The 19,000-nt window shown below is 43.8% G+C and overlaps 2 protein-coding genes across 2 annotated transcripts; one reads left to right on the forward strand and one right to left on the reverse strand.

The window, feature by feature from the left end:
• The first annotated feature begins 396 nt into the window (after positions 1–396).
• On the forward strand, positions 397–4,269 carry psmc5 (proteasome 26S subunit, ATPase 5). Its single transcript, XM_084566817.1, has 12 exons — positions 397–437; positions 1,545–1,616; positions 1,693–1,762; positions 1,898–1,995; positions 2,078–2,134; positions 2,232–2,462; positions 2,649–2,775; positions 3,097–3,287; positions 3,536–3,634; positions 3,750–3,860; positions 3,935–4,021; positions 4,107–4,269. The coding sequence occupies exons 1-12, from the start codon at positions 414–416 to the stop codon at positions 4,158–4,160; spliced, it is 1,221 nt and encodes a 406-aa protein (XP_084422943.1). The 5' UTR covers positions 397–413; the 3' UTR covers positions 4,161–4,269.
• Positions 4,270–5,378: 1,109 nt separating this feature from the next.
• On the reverse strand, positions 5,379–18,010 carry LOC311504084 (MAGUK p55 subfamily member 3-like; the record flags this gene model as incomplete). The annotated part of the gene is made up of 19 exons (XM_084567038.1): positions 5,379–5,815; positions 6,630–6,749; positions 7,206–7,314; positions 7,421–7,514; positions 8,323–8,403; positions 8,494–8,652; positions 8,905–8,970; positions 10,695–10,736; positions 11,007–11,024; positions 11,658–11,722; positions 11,821–12,017; positions 13,623–13,697; positions 13,815–13,900; positions 14,451–14,532; positions 15,495–15,632; positions 16,341–16,421; positions 16,540–16,617; positions 17,643–17,761; positions 17,974–18,010. The coding sequence occupies 19 exons, from the start codon at positions 18,008–18,010 to the stop codon at positions 5,636–5,638; spliced, it is 1,827 nt and encodes a 608-aa protein (XP_084423164.1). The 3' UTR covers positions 5,379–5,635.
• Between the last annotated feature and the right edge of the window lie 990 nt (positions 18,011–19,000).

Here is a 19,000-nt window from a genome sequence, read left to right on the forward strand (position 1 = left end):
TAGATCCGGTCTGATCCCAAACAGTTCAGGCGAGTTCACCGCTCCTCAAATAACGGCCGAGCCAAATCCATCACGCTCGCTCCCTGCAGAGCCGTGTCTCGGCTTGTGAGTAGACGCTGGTTAAAAGACAAAGACGTAAGCCGAAGAATAACACCTGAATCAAATATTTATTTTATGAATAACACTTATGGTTTGTGTTTGTTTGACTACAATAAAACTCAATTAGGTTAAGTTTAGTTTGTAAAGTTTTTCCAATGCGCTCACAAACTGTTGAAACCCATAAAAATAACGTGTACTTGTTTAAACTGGACACTAAGCGGCGCTGTGAGTATTTTCTTATACGCTTTAAAAACACCCGAAGAAGAAATCCGCCGGAAATACGTCCGGTCTCGAGCGGAAGCAGAAATTCCAAGATGGAGGTGGACGGGATCGATCATGTAGGTGTATTTTTCTGCCGTTTTGGGGATTTCATTGACATATTATCAAGCAAATGTTAAGTTTATGCTTCGAGTCGAGCGGTTTCTTTTAACCGGTCACTAGACGGAAGACGCTGCGCGGCTGTGGCGTGAAAAATCTGAAATTTCACTTCATTCAAAACAATGAATGTGCTTGTACGCTGCCGGTTTGCTGTCTCATTGTAGCTAGCCTAGCTAAGGAGCCCGCTAGCTAAACGAGCCTGTCAACCGGAGCTAGCCCGAGCTAGCTGCACCGAATGACTTGCAAAAGTTTTATCTGTTCTGACGTTAATAATACTCAACTGTTGCTAATTATTCTCAGTAATTAAACGGATAAACGCCTGTAAACCACCCAGCTTTACTTCTGTAGTGTCTGTGTGTTAGCTAGCGTTAGCTAACATCAACTAATGTTAGTTTCCGAATAAACTATGTATTTTTCTTTTTTAGTGAAGTAACGTTACGGTTTTTGTCAATTTAAAACTTATTTCTGCAGAATTATAATATTCTAGTATATTGTATATTTTTGTATATTGTATATATACTTCAGTATATGTACAATATACCTTTATACCTCACTGTACTTTTATTTTTACCCGTTTTGCTGACTGTAATCCCTCTAGCTTCTATCTCTGTCTAGTTGGTTATCACTGTTGGTTATGTAGCCTACATTTACACTAGTAAAAACAAAATTAATTCAAATATAACAGTCCTGAACTAAATCCTGTCCAGCTGGTGTTTAAACAGTGTCAGGAAGGTGGTGATTCATCTGTGTAATCATCCTGGAGGATGTAGTTTGCAGTGTTGTTGATCTCTACTGATCACAGAGGTGTTTCTGTTATTTAACCTAACCTCCTGATTAAAATAGGGTTACTAAATATAATGTCGGTACGAACTATCGGCTCTAAAATGAAAACACAGAAGAAGAACAGCTCTCTGTTCTTAATCAAGTGTTAAATACCTCCATGAAGCTGTGATCTAGCTCATTTAATGCACATGTGAGTGTTGAAGATACCAGTCGTTCCTAATGGTGGACACTCTCTTGGGTCTAAGTGTCACTAAATTGCGTGGTTTTATATTTTTCTGAAACAGATGGAGATGGGGGAAAGTAAGGGAGGAACCGGCCTGCGGCAGTACTACTTGTCTAAGATAGAAGAGTTGCAGGTGAGTTGGGAATGTATTTACTCGTTCTTCAGCTTCTCCTGCTTGCCTTGTTCCTGATTTACCGTTCTCTCAACAGCTGACAGTGAATGAAAAGAGCCAGAATCTCAGACGTCTGCAGGCACAGAGGAATGAGCTCAATGCCAAAGGTATAGTGTTTGATATAGATTTATGATCATGTTGTTTTCTGTTATATATTTTAAAAAAAATGTAGTTGTGTCATATAAACTCATACAGAAACCTTCCCCACTGATAAAAAGCTTTAATTCCCTTTTGCCCCTCAGTGCGTCTCCTTCGTGAGGAGCTGCAGCTACTACAGGAACAGGGATCCTACGTAGGAGAAGTGGTCAGAGTTATGGACAAAAAGAAAGTTCTGGTCAAGGTATGACGTGTACATGCACCGTGCAGAACGAAACATGTTGATCACAGGCTGGAGTCTTGACGTGTCTGCTCTTTGTTTTCAGGTTCATCCAGAAGGAAAGTTTGTTGTGGATGTGGACAAGAACATTGACATCAACGATGTAAGAAGTTATCTTAATAACAGGTTCAGATCATTTAAGTAGCTGCTTGCCACCGTGAGCATAAGGAAACGCGACACCTAAACCTTTCTGTCCCCAGGTGACCCCAAACTGCCGCGTGGCTCTGCGCAATGACAGCTACACCCTGCACAAGATCCTGCCCAACAAGGTGGATCCTCTGGTGTCTCTCATGATGGTGGAGAAGGTGCCGGACTCCACCTACGAAATGATCGGCGGCCTCGATAAGCAGATCAAGGAGATCAAAGAAGTTATTGAGTTGCCTGTTAAGCATCCAGAGCTGTTCGAGGCTCTAGGCATCGCACAACCCAAGGTGGGTGGACGCAGGATGCTCTCAGCGCTGGGAATATATATTCAACCTGCTTTACACTTATAAAACTCTTCAACTGTTAAATATGTGCATGAAAAAATGGCATTTAGTCCATCTGACATGATAAAAAGACACTGTTCAATCCATTTGTCGTTGTATAAATTTTTATTTGCTGTGTGCTTCTTGCAGGGTGTGTTGCTGTACGGGCCCCCGGGTACAGGGAAGACCCTGCTTGCCAGAGCCGTGGCCCACCACACTGACTGCACCTTCATCAGGGTGTCTGGCTCCGAGCTGGTCCAGAAGTTCATCGGAGAGGGTGAGCTCCTCTTTCTCTTCTAAACACTCTGTCACGAACAAGACCACACCTCAGCATGTACAGAGAAGTTTATTTTGACGGGAGGGAAAGGAAGGGGATGGGATGGAATGATGGGGTAAGGGTTGAGGGGAAGGGATGGGATGAGAATAGTTCCGGTTCCTGTAATGAGATTGTAAAGGAGCAGAAAGAACAGAGAGGGTTGGGGGTTGGGGGTTGGGGGGCTAACTTCACCAGTCAGACGTACGCACACACGTGTAGTCAGATTTTTGCAGAGCCGCGCTTGTGTAACCTCGGTCCGTCCCCCCCCTTGTTCATCCCCAGGCGCTCGTATGGTGCGTGAGCTGTTCGTCATGGCGAGAGAGCACGCTCCCTCCATCATCTTCATGGACGAGATCGACTCCATCGGCTCGTCCCGTCTGGAGGGGGGCTCGGGTGGAGACAGCGAGGTGCAGAGGACGATGTTGGAGCTGCTCAACCAGCTGGACGGCTTCGAGGCGACCAAGAACATCAAGGTACCCCGGACCCCCGACATCAATCACGATGAATATGTAGCGTTTAATTCATAATGTAGATGACCTTGCAGTCTGGATAAGCACTTTAAACTTCTTTACTTCTCCTCTTACTGGTCATAATGTTGTGACTGATCGGTGTTAGTGGCAATAAAGACCGTTCTGATTCTAAAGCCAACATCCTTATTGTGCTCTAAACATTTACTTTGCTCATAAAAGCCAAATAAAAGCTGTTAACTCTGTGTCTGCAGGTCATCATGGCCACCAACCGTATCGACATCTTGGACTCTGCTCTGCTCAGGCCAGGCAGAATCGACAGGAAGATCGAGTTCCCCCCTCCCAATGAAGAGGTGCGTGATCCCACTTCTTTTGTCTCAACACGTGCTGTGTGTGTGTGTGTGTGTGTGTGTGTGTGTGTGTGTGTGTATTTATGTGTTTGAACTCATCTTGGTTCTGCTCCAACAGGCTCGCCTCGACATCCTGAAGATCCACTCCAGGAAGATGAACCTGACGCGCGGCATTAACCTGAGGAAAATCGCAGAACTGATGCCCGGAGCTTCTGGTGCTGAGGTTAAGGTGAGGATCACTACATTATGAAAGTTATATAAAGTAGTGCATGATCTAAAAATGACTCTTGTGTGCGTTTCTAGGGAGTCTGCACAGAGGCAGGGATGTATGCTCTGAGAGAAAGGAGAGTCCACGTCACTCAGGAGGACTTTGAGATGGCTGTGGCAAAGGTGAGTACGACAACTGATCATCTCAACGACAGAGCTGATCACAGAGCTTCCACCGATTTAAACCGTTTCTCTTTCCCGTCACCAGGTGATGCAGAAAGACAGCGAGAAGAACATGTCCATCAAGAAGCTGTGGAAGTAAAAGGCCTCGGGTTTTCTTGCAGCCACATATGTATATTTTCCTTCTTTTGTTTATGGTTTGTAATTGTTACACGAGTCACGGTCCACTAGTAAATGGTTTCCTCCATAAATGCTCTGTGGCTTTTATTTCTCAGCGGACGAATGAATTCAGCCCAGTCCAGCAATCATACAGTCTCCAGCATGAGCAGATTTTATTATTATTATTTTTGCTTCACAATGATCTAAACTCAACACATTCGATATGGCACTTCACATTATAGCTGCTGTTACAAGTAGGCGTCTTAACACGGGCGGTCATCACGATCTACGACTTGGTCCTGGACGCCTGTCTGAGACGTGATACCGGATGTAGTAGGGATGTCCTGATCTGTACCGACCTTTAAATGACCATTTTTTACAACCTTGACCTTATTTCTGGCATAAAATACGATCGTTTACTCACCCATATAACTTTGGTGTCATTTGGACGCGTATATCCATATAGTGGGAGTGAATGGGGCACCGAAACGCAGCCTCTAAACAACGCATTATCTGCCGCGAAACTCGTTCATTTTCCCAATATTTTGTTATGATACGCTAGTGCTATTCCCTGTACAGAATCGGAAAAATATTCAGCCATGTTGCAAAAAACTAGCAGTGGCTAATTACAGGTAAACAAGCTGCGCGGCGCTCAGAGATGACATCATCCAGGTCAGAGGATAGAAGGTCAATTTACAGACCCTGGATGATGATAACAGGTAACTCTGGACTCAACACTAGCGTATCATAACAAAATATTGGTGAAATGAACAGATAATGTGTTATTTAGAAGCTGTGTTTCGGTGCCCCATTCACTTCCACTATATGGATATACGCGGCACTCCACTGGCTCTAAATATCTTCCGAAGGACTAAAAATGACACCAAAGTTATATGGGTGAGTAAAGGATCGTATTTTATGCCAGAAATAAGTTCAAGGTTGTAAAAAATGGTACGTACCCTTTAAATAACGAGTCCCGATCTGATCTGGTCTTCTAGAGTCGTTTCTGTCTGTGTTAATGTAGTGTGGAGAGGGTAGCTGGTACCTTGTGTTCTCTACTCCACAAATGTTCTGGTCATCCAACGCTGCCATAAACTCTCTAACCCTCTCTGGAAGATTTCTTCTTCTTCTCCTGGTTTCTCAACGCTAGCCAACCGCCACTGAAACAGTAGAAGAAGAAGATGTTTTGACGCCGCTACGGGGACGTGGTTTTGGTTTAAAATAAATAAACAAACAGATCAGGACATCCCTACACAGTATGTACACCAGCAGTGTATCTTGAGGACTACAGTGGTCATTTTTAATGTCGACCAATCTACGACGACCTTGTTGGATGTTCAGACTGATGAGGAAGCTTTCAGTCAGTGCAGATGTTCTCGGAGGACGGTGACTGACGCCTTCCACTCGGTCCTTGCGGGTTATATGGCAGTAAACGCTCGGATCCGTCCGGAGGCTCCGTTAACGCCTCACCCAGCACACAGGCACCCACTGAGCCTCCATCTGGACCCTCTCCAGCACGGCCTGGAGCTCTGCTAAGGCACTGACCGGGTCCTCCTTCACCAAGACGTAGTCCACCCAGTGGCCGTAGCACTCGTCCATCCGCTCGGCTGACTGCTTCATCTCCTGCAGGTCTTCCTCCTGAGGAGAGACAAGAGCACTGAAACTGAACCGAGGCATTTCTGTCTGGATACGTGTCACCAAGCTGAACGATAGATGGTGGATAGAGTTTATAATATTTATTGCAGACAACAACCATACTACTGTAGCTTGCAGAATGGTTTAGTGGATTATAAATTATAGAAATAGAAGATCCTCAATTATCAAAGTGTGCAGGTTACATGGACTCAAACAACCCCATTCACAGACGGAGTAAGACCTTAATAAATATTAAATATGTTGCACAAGAGTCTAAAATATTCAGGTGGGTTTTTATTGGCATGAAAAGAGTTATGCACCGATCAGCCACAACATTATGACCACTGACAGGAGAAGCGACAGTTGTGACAGTTCAATGCTCTGCTGGGAAACGTCTGGACCTGGCATTCATTGGTGTGGATGTTACTTAGACATGTAGCACCCACCTAGACCAGACCAGACACCCCCACCCCATAGCAATGACACTCCTTGATGGCAGCAGCCATCCCCAGCAGGATGCAGCCTGACACAGACACACACACAAAAACACTTTAGGAACAACAAAAAAAAAAACATGAAGAACAGCACAAGGTGTTGACCTGGCCTCCAAATTCACTAGATCCCAAACTGATCAAGTATCTGTGGGATCATCCACAGAGGCCCCTCCCCTCAAAGGCCCCCCCACTAACAACAGGACACCCTCAGAAGGCCCATGTCCATTCTCTGATGAGTCACCACAAGGGAGACCTGCACAATATTCGGTCATAATGTTATGGCTGATCGGTGTATTTTTCATTAGTCTGGTTGTGTAACTCACTGTGATCCCCACGCTGAGTGAGGAAGTGGATCCAAACTGTTTTCTTTGACCGTTGTAGATGCGAGGCCTGACAAAGACGACGTACGGTTTGAACTCGGCGCTCCGTAAAGTCTTCAGAGCCTGGACCAAGTAAAAGAAATAATCATACACTTTAAAGGCCCACGGAGATGTAGTGTGGCGTACGATCTCCTGATCTGACAGCATGTGAGGTCTGAGTCTTTGCCAAGAACCTTAAATGCCAAAAATGAAATTAAAGCTCAGTCATGCTTTAAATGTGACAAGTAAACTCTTAATTTAACCGTCAGATTAGTGATGCTAGAACTATCAAGCTTCTGTTCTGCTCTAATTAAAATCCTCTCTGATACGGGACTGAAATGAATAAAATGAGCAGAAATCATCTTAATGAGACAAAATCATTTGTAGGCAGGTAGATTTAGATTAATCTTCTCTTTGTCTACTTTCAGGACTTAACGTGAAAACCGTGCTGATGATCTGAGTCATTTTTATGCAGGAATGTAGAAGATACTTTGCAGGTAATGCATTTGAAAACGACGGCTGGTGACTTTTTCCACTAACCTCTGGTTGCACATCCACCAGACAGACCTTGTTCTGTTCCAGGGTTCTGTGAATGGACTCCAAACTGGTGCCGTACAGATTCTCCTTATACTCCCCGTATTCAATAAACCTGTAGAACCACAGCTCCAGCATTAATTACACAGAAAGAATAAATTACTTTGCTTTTTTTTTTTTTTTCTGAAGTCAGTCAGGAAGATGTCGTATCTAATACTCACTTCCCGTTCTGGATTTCAGCCTCAAACGTTGCTTTACTGATGAAGTGGTACTCCACTCCTTCTCTCTCGTGACACTTCCTGGCTCGAGTGGTGTCTTGAGGCCACAGGGAGAAAATGTAGAGTGAAAATATAGTAGTTACAGAATGTAACCCTACTTCTATGAGTACACACTCATAACTGTTTTTGAACAGTTATGACATTAAATATCCAAAAGCGCTAAAGAAAGGCAACTGGACTTCTGGAGATTCTTGAAGACGTTTCATACAAGTCGTCAGTTTTAAAGGACTGGTGGAGGAGTTGGGGTTTAAATAAGAACATCTGAGGGCGTTACCCATAGACTGTATATAAATATGGACAACACGTCTCCACTTCCTTGCATCGGCCAAACTCACGTTATTTTCCCGGGGTTACATTTGGTGCCATCTTGTATTTTCGGAGCCAGAGTCTGATCAGTACAGTCCGAGGTTGGAGCCACGATATCGATGCCCCGCTATGGAGCAGTTGGCATGGTCACCATTATGTCACATCCTGTTTCTATAGCGTCAAATAACTAAAATGAAACTTATCCAAAAGATTGACACTTGAACATTCATCAACATTATATTAACTACCTAAAATGACAGAAACCATCCCCGAAATTTTTTTATTTGAGATGTATTTTAGTGTTTTAGTTTGGTCCAAGTCCTGCCCACTAACATGGAGAGGGTGGAGCTTATGACCTATACTGCAGCCAGCCACCAGGGGGAGCTCTACTTGCCTTGGCTTCACTTTAGAGGAGCAGTTAGAACCTCCATGAGTCCAGTTGCCTTTCTTTAGCGTTTTTGGATAAACCATGACCTGGATGACTGAGAACCTTCACAGACTTACAAGATCAAACGCAAATAAAAGCCAAAAAGACTCACGAGGCACAGCCAAACCGTACTGTCGAGGATTCTCCGCGATCACCTTCTGTTTGAGCTCAGTGATGCGAGCTCCCAGTGAACCTGTGATCGTACGAAAACACAACAGACAGTTACACGATGTGAGCACAGGCCCTGGCAAACATCTGAATTTACTGTTTTTCATAAACCAACCTATCAGCACTATAAGGCGGGGCCTGTCACCAGGGCGGGGCAGATATTGCGTGACTTCCTCATAAATCAGGAACTCTGTGTGATTGGCATCTGGAGTTTGCGGCTCTCCCGGCGTACCCTGGCGATCTTTCTTGTGGCGGAAACTCCGGCGCAGGCTAGCTGTGGTGGAAGACACAAGGGCAGGGATGGGTATTCAAGCCATCTTATAAATAAAACGTACAAAATTCTATGCTTTTAATGTTACAGATTAAAAATTAGACAAATGATTAGACAAACGCCCTGATAGTCTTTAAGTTAAACTTGTTTCTTAAGGTTTCAGAGCGTCTAATCCTGTGTCAAACATTACACAAGACAAAAAAAAAAAATAATAATTAAACACTGCACAACACCGTTAGAAATCAGTAAGAGTACCTGAGTAAAAATCCCATGAGAAAGCATGGCCACAGAAGGCAGGGGCTGCCTTACTCTTGGGAGAAACTACAGCTCATATTAGACCATTTATTCAACCGGCTTCAAATCTTTTAACAGAACACAAGCTGGGAAGCCATGCATGCTGCCGTGGGCCGAACCTCTCAAGTCAAACACACGACGTCGCCGCCGCGTGGAGTTGAGGAGAGGCCGTTTGTGAAGCAACGATGAGGCGCCACAAAGACACTGAGAAGCTCGGCGGCTGTAGCACACGGGACGGAATCAGCCTGCCGGTCCAGACATATTCTACGTCACAGAATATGTTGGATCAACCGGCGACTGTTCATTGAACTAATCAGGTGTGACATGTTGGGAAAGCTACGGGATTAATTCATCCTTACGGAAACAAAAGAGTGTGTTGAGAAGGTTTCAGGAATCATCCAAGTGGCTTCTTTAGTTTTAACTGTTTAGGTTTTTGTTTCGCAACAACATCTGAACAGAAGAAGCCATTTTCTTTAGATAAACCAACACCTGGACGACTCAGAAACTTCTCAGTCAAATTCAGAAGTTATCTATCCAATAGTTGGTCCAAAGTTAAATATTTCAGTCTTGCTCGGATGCTGCTACTACCATCCCTAGGGACACGCTAAACTAGAATCACCACCTCACGCTTGTAACCGTCAACCAGCTTGCAGTTTACATCTAGTATATCTGACCAGACTCATACGTAGACGTGGAAGGATTTCATCACTCTGTCATTTTATCCAACCAGATATTTATGTGACATTTCGATATCGTTATCATGTGACAGTGGTTCCCAAATAAGGGGGGGGGCATGGAGGAGGCAGTTGAATGAGGCTCGCCTGATCACTGCTAGCATAGCATGGAGAGAGGGTGGTGAGAGGGTTCCCAGCTAAACGTACAACAGAGGACGAGTCTTTATCAAGTCAGAATTCCAAAGAAGAGAAAATATGACGAAGCATATATATATCGTTTATAGGGGGGCACAGTGGTGTGGTGGTTAGCACTGATGCCTCACAGCCAGAAGGTTCTGGGTTCTAGTCCATCAGCTGTGTCTGCGTGGGTTCTCTCCAGGTTCTCCAGCTTCCTCCCACCGTCCAAAGACATGCTGGTTAGGTTCATTGGTGATTCTAAACGGTTGTCTGTCTCTCTGTGTTAGCCCTGTGATAGACTGGAGACCTGTCCAGGGTGGACCCCGCCTCTCGCCCCAATGACAGCCAGGACAGGCTCCCCACGACCCTCCAGAGGACATTGGTTACAGATGAATGAATGAATGAATACATCGTTTATAAAGTTGCCTGTAGAGACGCCACTTTGCTCTGCATTTGGACGAAGCAACTGACGGCAACAAAACTTTGTGAACCACTGTCATATGAACTTAAAACAGGTATATGGCCAAACAACAAGCCTTGAGGACATTTGAGCTAAATGTGAAGACATTTCATGAAGTCATTCCTCAGATCAGATCACAGTCAAGGGTTCAACCTTGAGTCCAAAGTTCTATCGAGTACCAACCCATTCAAAATAATATGACGGACGAATGACCAGAGCTGTCTTCTACCTCTCAGTTTTAAGAAACCTTATGATTAAAAGAAAATACCGTGGTGTAAATGTGCTCTAACTGGTCAAATCTAAAAACCAAAACCGACAAAGCGGTCCGCCACAATGCTAGTCTGCCGTCTCTAAAAAGAAAAGGATGGATCAGCACACAGACCGAGCAAAGATGTGATGTTGCGGTGATGGGTATAAACTCACTGATTGGGTTTCCTCACCTATGTCCTTTCCGTTCAGAGTACCCTTACTGTCACAGTCTTCTGCAGGATGATAAGCAGGAAGAGAAAACAGGGTAAGAGGAGGGAGGGCAGGATGGCGGTGAGGCGTTCTCAAAGGAGAGAACGGGACAGTCAAACATTAGGAAAGGATTTGTGGCTACAAAGGCAAAATGAATAAATAAAATGTTTTTTTTGTGACTTGCAGGTGGGACGATGGTGGGGATTTCAAACAGAAGTTCAGGCAAAAAAAACAAAGCTCATGGTCCAGAGATGAGAGATGTTTGCGGCCATGACGGTGGTTCGTCTACGTACCTTTGTCAGTCCGATCATCTGCAGTTAGCAATGCAAGGAATAACATAGAGTATCACTTCTCTAATTCACATTATCCTCCACAAATCTAGATTGAATCGATTCTTAAAAATCACGGTCAGTAAGATAACTATGAAGTTAAATTAGTCTCATCTAAGTACATTAAAAGTTGCTGTATTGCTCTACATGAAGTCATTGCCTTCTGACTTTTCACTGACACATATTTAAACAGTTTAAATTGAGCTAAAACTGTCCATAAATATAGCTCCTGGAATGAATCCTTCTGGTGTACAAGTCCAAAAAGTACAAAGAAATCCTGTTTTGTCCAAAGACGACGTATGAAATGAATGTTGTTAGTGTCAGTTTGACTAAATGCAATGATTACAAGATGACAATGACTTTTCGTCAAAGACTTTTCATCTCATTCCATCTCATTAACACTGGTAGAAACGAGAAAAGACTTTGTTCCCTTTGGCTTTCAAATTGTATTAGGACATGAGATGATGGATTGTTTTTGAAGATTAACCTCAGATTACCTCTTGTCGTTTGATAATCTCTCTCACTGTCTCCTTGGGTGAATTAGATTTCAACCACAACACAAGCAGATCTAAGCTTCTGGTACATTTGTGCTTTGCAGAGGTAAAGGAGGCTTACACGGAGGAGCTTTTGGCGACGTAGGAGTCGGGAAGGAACCCATTTTCATCCTGTATCTCAGGCGCCTGAGAAGAAATAAACAAAAAGAATGTGTTGATGGATTGAACAGCAGCCTAGTCAGACATTATCAAACACAACACGCAGGTGGTTCAGACTAGTTTACCTCTCCTGAAACTGTGTGGAGGGGATGAGGGCTGCTCGGAGGTTAGGGTCGCCCACCTTCTTGGCCTGCCACCAGGTGGCATCCTCCTGGCTCACAACCTGAAGGATGTCCCCTCTCTTAAAAGGAAGTCCTGCCTCTTGACACGGCGTAGCCTTGTCCTCAAAAGGTGTGTAGTCAAACAAAGCCCGGAGGTAGACCTTAAGACAGGAGGAGGTTTATGCTGGTATCATTTGATATTTGATGTATGGATGGGGGTGCCTCAGGGTTCGGTTCTAGGACCAGTTTTAGTTTCTTTGTACATGCTTCCTCTTGGCTATGTAATCATCTAGGAATCCATCTAGGAATGGGAACCCTGAGTACAACCGTCTACACGATATTAAAAAACGTGGATGAGCAACAACTTCCTGCTACTGAACTTGACACAAAACGGAAATCGCTGTTATTGGATCTCAACAGCAGCCAAAGCAAGCTTTTCCTTTTTCCTGTTACAGAAGATTAAAATCTGTCTCCGTTAATGTGTTGACTTCATGCAGCAGAGGAATAGTTTGATAAATTTGGTGGAGCACGTACGATTTCTTGTTTTATTTTTCAGAGTTTGAGGAAAAGACCCGATACCATTTTCACCACCGCTGAGGTAAATATAAAACTAGCAACCAGCCAGTCGGTAAAAAAGACTGGAAAATACGTTTTCATTTTAACTCCTACTAAACGGACAACTTTCTTGTATTGATGGGAGAGTCTGACCACTGCACAAAGCCTTCTCCAGCACATCCCAAAGATTCTCAATGGGGTTAAGGTCTGGACTCTGTGGTGGCCAATCCATGTGTGAAAATGATGTCTCATGCTCCCTGAACCACTCTTTCACAATCTGAGCCCCATGAATCCTGGCATTGTCATCTTGGAATATGATCCATTGATGGAATAACCTGGTCATTCAGTATATTCAGGTAGTCAGCTGACCTCATTCTTTGGACACATAATGTTGCTGAACCTAGACCTGAGCAACTGCAGCAACCCCAGGTCATAGCACTGCCCCCACAGGCTTGTACAGTAGACACTAGGCATGATGGGTGCATCACTTCATCTGCCTCTCTTCTTACCCTGATGCCCCCATCACTCTGGAACAGGGTAAATCTGGACTCATCAGACCACATGACCTCCTTCCATTGCTCCAGAGTCCAATCTTTATGCTCCCTAGCTAATTGAAGCCTTTATTTCCAGTTAGCCTCACTGATTAGTGGTTTTCTTAAGGCTACACAGCTGTTCAGTCCCAATCCCTTGAGTTCCCTTCACATTGTACGTGTGGAAATGTTCTTACTTTCACTATTAAACATAGCCCTGAGTTCTGCTGTTGGTTTTCTTTGATTTGATTTCACCAAACGTTTAAGTGATCACAGATCACCATCAATCAGGATCTTTTTCTGACCACATTTCTCCCTTAAAGACGATGGTTCTCCACTATCCTTCCAGTTTTTAATAATGCGTTGGACAGTTCTTAACCCAGTTTTAGTAGTTTAAACCATTGTGGAAGCAGAGTGAGGAACAAATACACATCATCTAAGGAATTGTAGAGACGTCCTTTTAAGTCGGTATTTAAACAGAAACACGTGTAGTTGTAGCACAGCTTATCAGGGTGAAGTGGCGCCCCCATGTGGACAAAGGTACAACACCCTTGTGTTTTGATGCAAACAGTTTTACACCTTTAAATTATAGCGGTGCATTCAGGTGCAGCTCTCAGCGTCAGTTAAACAGAAACCTTTTCCAGGTTTCTAGTGTTTCAGTAACAGGTTGTTAGTCCTCACCCTGCTCTCCTTCAGTTTGTCTTCTTCTGCAACAGCTGGGATGATTTTCAGTGTGATGGAGCCTTGTGACTGGGACTGATAAAAAAAACAACAGCAACAACAGAGCAGAACAGCAGCAACATCATCCACTGCCAGCAACAGAAATCAGTGAAATAAATAGAAGTTTTTACCCATGTGTTTTTTTTTCTTTACCAGAATCTGACTAATTTCATCCGGCCTTTTGTGCGTGATCAGGTTTCCATTGACCTCCCGCAGCTCATCCCCTACATGCACCAGACCTGGAACACAAGCCCCACAAAAAAGGGGTAAAGCAATAGAAATTCCCAGCGTGTGTGCAGCAGCATTAAGAGTATTTTGAGAGTACCGCATAAAAAAAAAAAAAAAAAGACAATTTTCCTCTAGTATAAAGTCCATAACATCTCCATGGAAACAACAAGGAGCAACCCTTGTTTGTAATCTGGAAATATGCAATCTCGTGGCACTAATCTGAAGGATTTGATCTCTGTTGACAGTTCAAGGGGTTACGCAGCGTAATCTCCTCACTCCTCTGTCAGCGTATCAGCGGTGGTGGTGGTGGTGTGAGTCCTGGGCGGCAGGAAGTTAAACATCCAGCACATTATTCTTGTTTGGCCTTTATATATTGATTTACTGACATTTAAACTGTGATATATGTGTTAGGTGAACACTGCACTGGGAAAACTGAAAACTAAATAAGATTAAATATTGTGTTTTTAGTCTAAAAACACAAGTTCTGACATATCTGTGGATCCTTTGAGGCTAATGTTCATGTTCTATTGGCATATCCCTTTTTGCAGTGTGTGCTCTCACCGCTCCGGTCGGCCGCCCCTCCCCTCATGATTCTGGCCACAATTACAGCTCCTGTTGCCTCGTCTCTCCGGATAGTGGCTCCCTGTTGGGGGGGGAAACTTTAAACTCATAGATAGATAGAATACAATAGGATCAGGCATAACATTATGACCACCTTCCTAATATTGTGCAGGTCTCCCTTGTGGCGACTCATCAGAGAATGGACATGGGCCTTCTGAGGGTGTCCTGTGGTGTCTGATCAACACAGTGTTGTTAGTGGGGGGGGGGGGGGGGGGGGGGGGGGCTTTGAGGGGAGGGGCCTCTGTGGATCATCCCACAGATACTTGATCAGTTTGGGCTCTAGTGAATTTGGAGGCCAGGTCAACACCTTGTGCTGTTCTTCATGTTTTTTTTAGTTGTTCCTAAAGCGTTTTTGCCACCTAGACTCCTGGATGGCTGCTGCCGTCAAGGAGTGTCATTGCTATGGGGTGGGGGTGCCTGGTCTGGTCTAGGTGGGTGCTACATGTCTAAGTAACATCCACACCAATGAATGCCAGGTCCAGAAGTTTCCCAGCAGAACACTGAACTGTCAGTGGTCATAATGTTGTGGCTGATATATCTTAATTATGCTGGTACAGTCGCCCTCATAACCCTGCATGTTGAGTCACTACAATACATTACGTGGCCAGTACTTTATCTCCATGTGATACAGAATATCATGCGTCAGATACGGAACTAAATATTACGTGTGAGAGGAAACACTGACTTCAACCTTTAAAGCTTCTATTTTGTGTCACATTTAGATCAGACTGGGCTTTAGTTTAAATCTGCTCATAATCAACTGCTTCCTGCTGTGAAGCTGGCGCCACTTCAGCAGATGTTTCTAACACCACATCTATTTTTTGTCCTTCTCTTCACTGGGAGGATATTCACATTCACACCTCGGAGCGCTCTAAAAGCCCCAAAGCTGCGCCATTAAAGTAAATGGACTTTAAAAGCTTTGCTCTGGCTCCTATTCTCCTGTATCCTCAGATGTTTCGGGGGGGGGGGGGGGTTGACTCTCACCAGCGGCTCTTTGTTCTTCACCAGACGGACGATCTTCACCGACTCTTCTTCCAGATCGTCGTCCAGATCGTCCGGCAGCGGCGGCAGCACCGGGTCAAATTTCTTCTGTGCAACTGTGTCGTGAGCCGACAGCACCGCCTGAGACAGGTAGACAGGTAAAGAAGAGGCTGTGAAATAAGTAGAAAACATTAAAACAATAGAAACAAAGATAAAAGCAGGAATAAAATCATTCACAGCCACCGCCTCTTCGCCGAAATCTGCCCAGAAGATCAAAAACCTGAACATAATGACTTGATCAGAGTAATTAAGGCGCCTTGTCTGTGTTTCATGTAACAGATGATCAACTCGAGCTGCTGGAAGGGAGGAAGGAAGCCCTGAGAGGCAACGTCACCAAAGAGATTCAGAAGGAATGAGAGGATGTCAAATAGGAAACAGACTCTGTCCACCATTTATCATGATGAAAGACACCAAATGTGTGAACCAGAGACTGTATAAAAAAATGGACGCCATGACAAAGCATGCAGAGCTCCCCCTGGTGGGTGGCTGCAGTATAGGTCAAATAAGCCCCGCCTCCTCTGTGTTAGTGGATGGGATTTGAGCCAAACTAAGAACACTAAAGTGTATTTATGTCCATTTTTTCAGAGAAGTTTCGTTTTAGTAATTTGACGTTACAGAAACAGGATGTGACATCATGATGATTGACAGTTGCCACTGACAACCGCTCCGTGAAGGTCCCATAGGAACGTGAGAGTGGGTAATAAATGAAAAGTACAGTGTATAATCCAACATTTTTTGTAATTTAATTTATTTATTTACTTTTTTTTTTGTACAGTCTATGGCGTGTACCTTAAGGTGAGGAGTGCTCAGCAGGAGGAGCAGTTCTCTCTCGTCGTCCTCCAGAGGTCCACTCTGAAGCTCCTCTGCCAACTGGAGATTTAAATCAGAGACATTCTTACAGTAAACCTCCTCAGAAAACACATCAGAAGACGTCAGGTTACAGTTTAAAGTTTCATTATATTTGGAACAGAAACAGGATTGCACCTACGTCCTCTGCCAGACAGGAGGCGCTGTGCAGGACTGGCGTCGGGCTCTGCTTCTCGTACTGCTTCAGCTTCTCATGGATCTGGGATGTAAAGCGAATTAGGAGCAACCCAGACAGACGTCGACTTTTATAAGAAATATTTATGAGGAATCAGGTTCATTTCACTTTTTTTTTTTTTTCATTATTTTTTTTTTGATTGAAATAAACCCTTTAGACCAACTGCAGACAGAACAAACTCTTGACTGAGAAGAAAAGATAAATAAATAAAAATAAAGAAAGAACTTCTGATTAAATTCTTAATCACATTTTGTAGGTTGTTTGGTGTTGGTGGATTTTTTTTAACTAGTGTATCTCTGCTAAAAAAAAAAAAAAAAAAAAATGAACAGATAGACAAAAATAAAAAAAAAATCAGAAAAATAAAAAAAATAAATATAAGTAAAATAAATGAATTAAATAAATGAAAAATAAAATATAAATAAAAAATTAAAATAGAAATAATAAAAAAATAAGGAAAATAAATAACACACCAATATATATATATATATATATATAAGTAATAAAAAAGAAAATAATAAAAGAATATATATAATAAAAGGGAAAAGATAAATCAATAAAAAATAAATAAAAAACAACACATCAGTGTGTGTGGCTTAGGTGCTAAAGTGGGCCGTCTATTGATCACAGGATTGGCAGTTCAATCTCAGTCCAACCCACGTGTCGGCAAAACACTTGATTGAACTGCACTGTACACAGCTATGGTAGAAAAGAGCTATGTACGTCCAGACCATTTACAATCAAGAGAAGCAGCCGTTTCTAATTAGGTGTTCAGTATTTAACACGGGCTTGATAAGAATTGGATTCTGAACTTATAAAAGGATTCTTTACACTGTGGAGTACTATTAAATGCTACTGATGGTGCTGAGGTGCTGCCTGTTTTTTATACAGGCTATACATATCTGCAGCTCACAGTATGTAGCACATGAGCTGTCTGTTCTCAGCAGATGGATTCAAGTCAGTGATATAGATTTCATTGCTTTCTGCTGTTCTTTACTAGTGACGTCATTAGAGACGAAGGAGTGCAACCCCCTACGCTGCCTGTGCTGTACCTTCATGAGGTAACCGATGCTCTTCTCGCTGAAGACATCCTTGAGGAAGACCAGGTCCTCTTTGTGGTTGGCGTCAGGGTGGAGCTGAGAGGTGAGCAGGGCCAGGGTCTCATGCAGCCCTGTGAATTATAAAAATAATCATTTTACTCCATGGATTAGCAGACTGGCATCCACACTGAGCTACCAAGAGACGACTGGAAACGAAAATTAAGATTGTGAAAAGTTCTTTTAGCTGCTTTATTTCTTAATAATGCAGTATGATAGCACATGAATTGTGCATAAGCTCATCTAAGAGAATGAACAAGGAGCTTGAGCATATGTTGGGCTGTACCCGTGTTTGCAGACGCGATGGGCATGGCTTCAATCATTCAGGGCAGAGGCAGGAGGCCGGAGGATGGAGGACGGAGGACGGAGGACGGAGGACAGGGGGTGGGGGGGAGAAGAAACGAGTTCCTCTTTTCTTCTGCTGCTCTTCCCGTCGTGGCCAAAACCAGACACATGCCTAGGAAGGAAAGCAAATAACACGACGACGTATTAGAGAAGAGACACGTGAGGTTTGATGGATGTGAACACACAAAAAAGTCTTAGAAAAACAGACTCACGAACCCGAGCACAGTGAGCTCGCTTAGTGAAGCACATCATCGCTCATTTAGAAAAGCACAGCGGCCAAAATGACATGAATACTTTTAGAAAGGGTTGGTGATGAGCCACGCTCTGACAGTGATGAATCGACCCATTAGAAGTTTCACTGGAACTAATAGTTGCTCTCATGAAGCAAAACTGAAGCAAGGTCACTTCTGCCCAATAGGACGGGTTACCCTGTCACCATGGCAACACTATAGCTGGGATGCTGCGTCACGTTGTTCTTTTCAGCAGGCGTAACATTACGACCACCCTCCTAGTTGTGACTCATCAGAGAATGGACATGGGCCTTCTGAGGGTGTCCGAATGTCGTTAGTGGGGGGTGGAGCCTTTGAGGGGAGGGGCCTCTGTGGATCATCCCACAGATACTTGATCAGTTTGGGATCCAGTGAATTTGGAGGCCAGGTCAACACCTTGTGCTGTTCTTCATGTTTTTTTTTTTTTAGTTGTTCCTAAAGTGTTTTTGTGTTTGTGTCTGTGTCAGGCTGCATCCTGCTGGGGATGGCTGCTGCCATCAAGGAGTGTTATTGCTATGGGGTGGGGGTGCCTGGTCTGGTCTAGGTCTAGGTCTTAGGTCCAAAAGTTTCCCAGCAGAAGGTTGAACTGTCACAAGATGGTCAATGTTATTCACTTCTCCTGTCAGTGGTCATAATGTTGTGGCTGCAGCGATGAGAGGCCATGAAGCTGGCAGCGGTGTGGCACTATATCCACATATA

This window comes from Chelon labrosus, assembly GCF_963514085.1.
Source record: "Chelon labrosus genome assembly, chromosome: 19".
Classification (NCBI taxonomy): domain Eukaryota; kingdom Metazoa; phylum Chordata; class Actinopteri; order Mugiliformes; family Mugilidae; genus Chelon; species Chelon labrosus.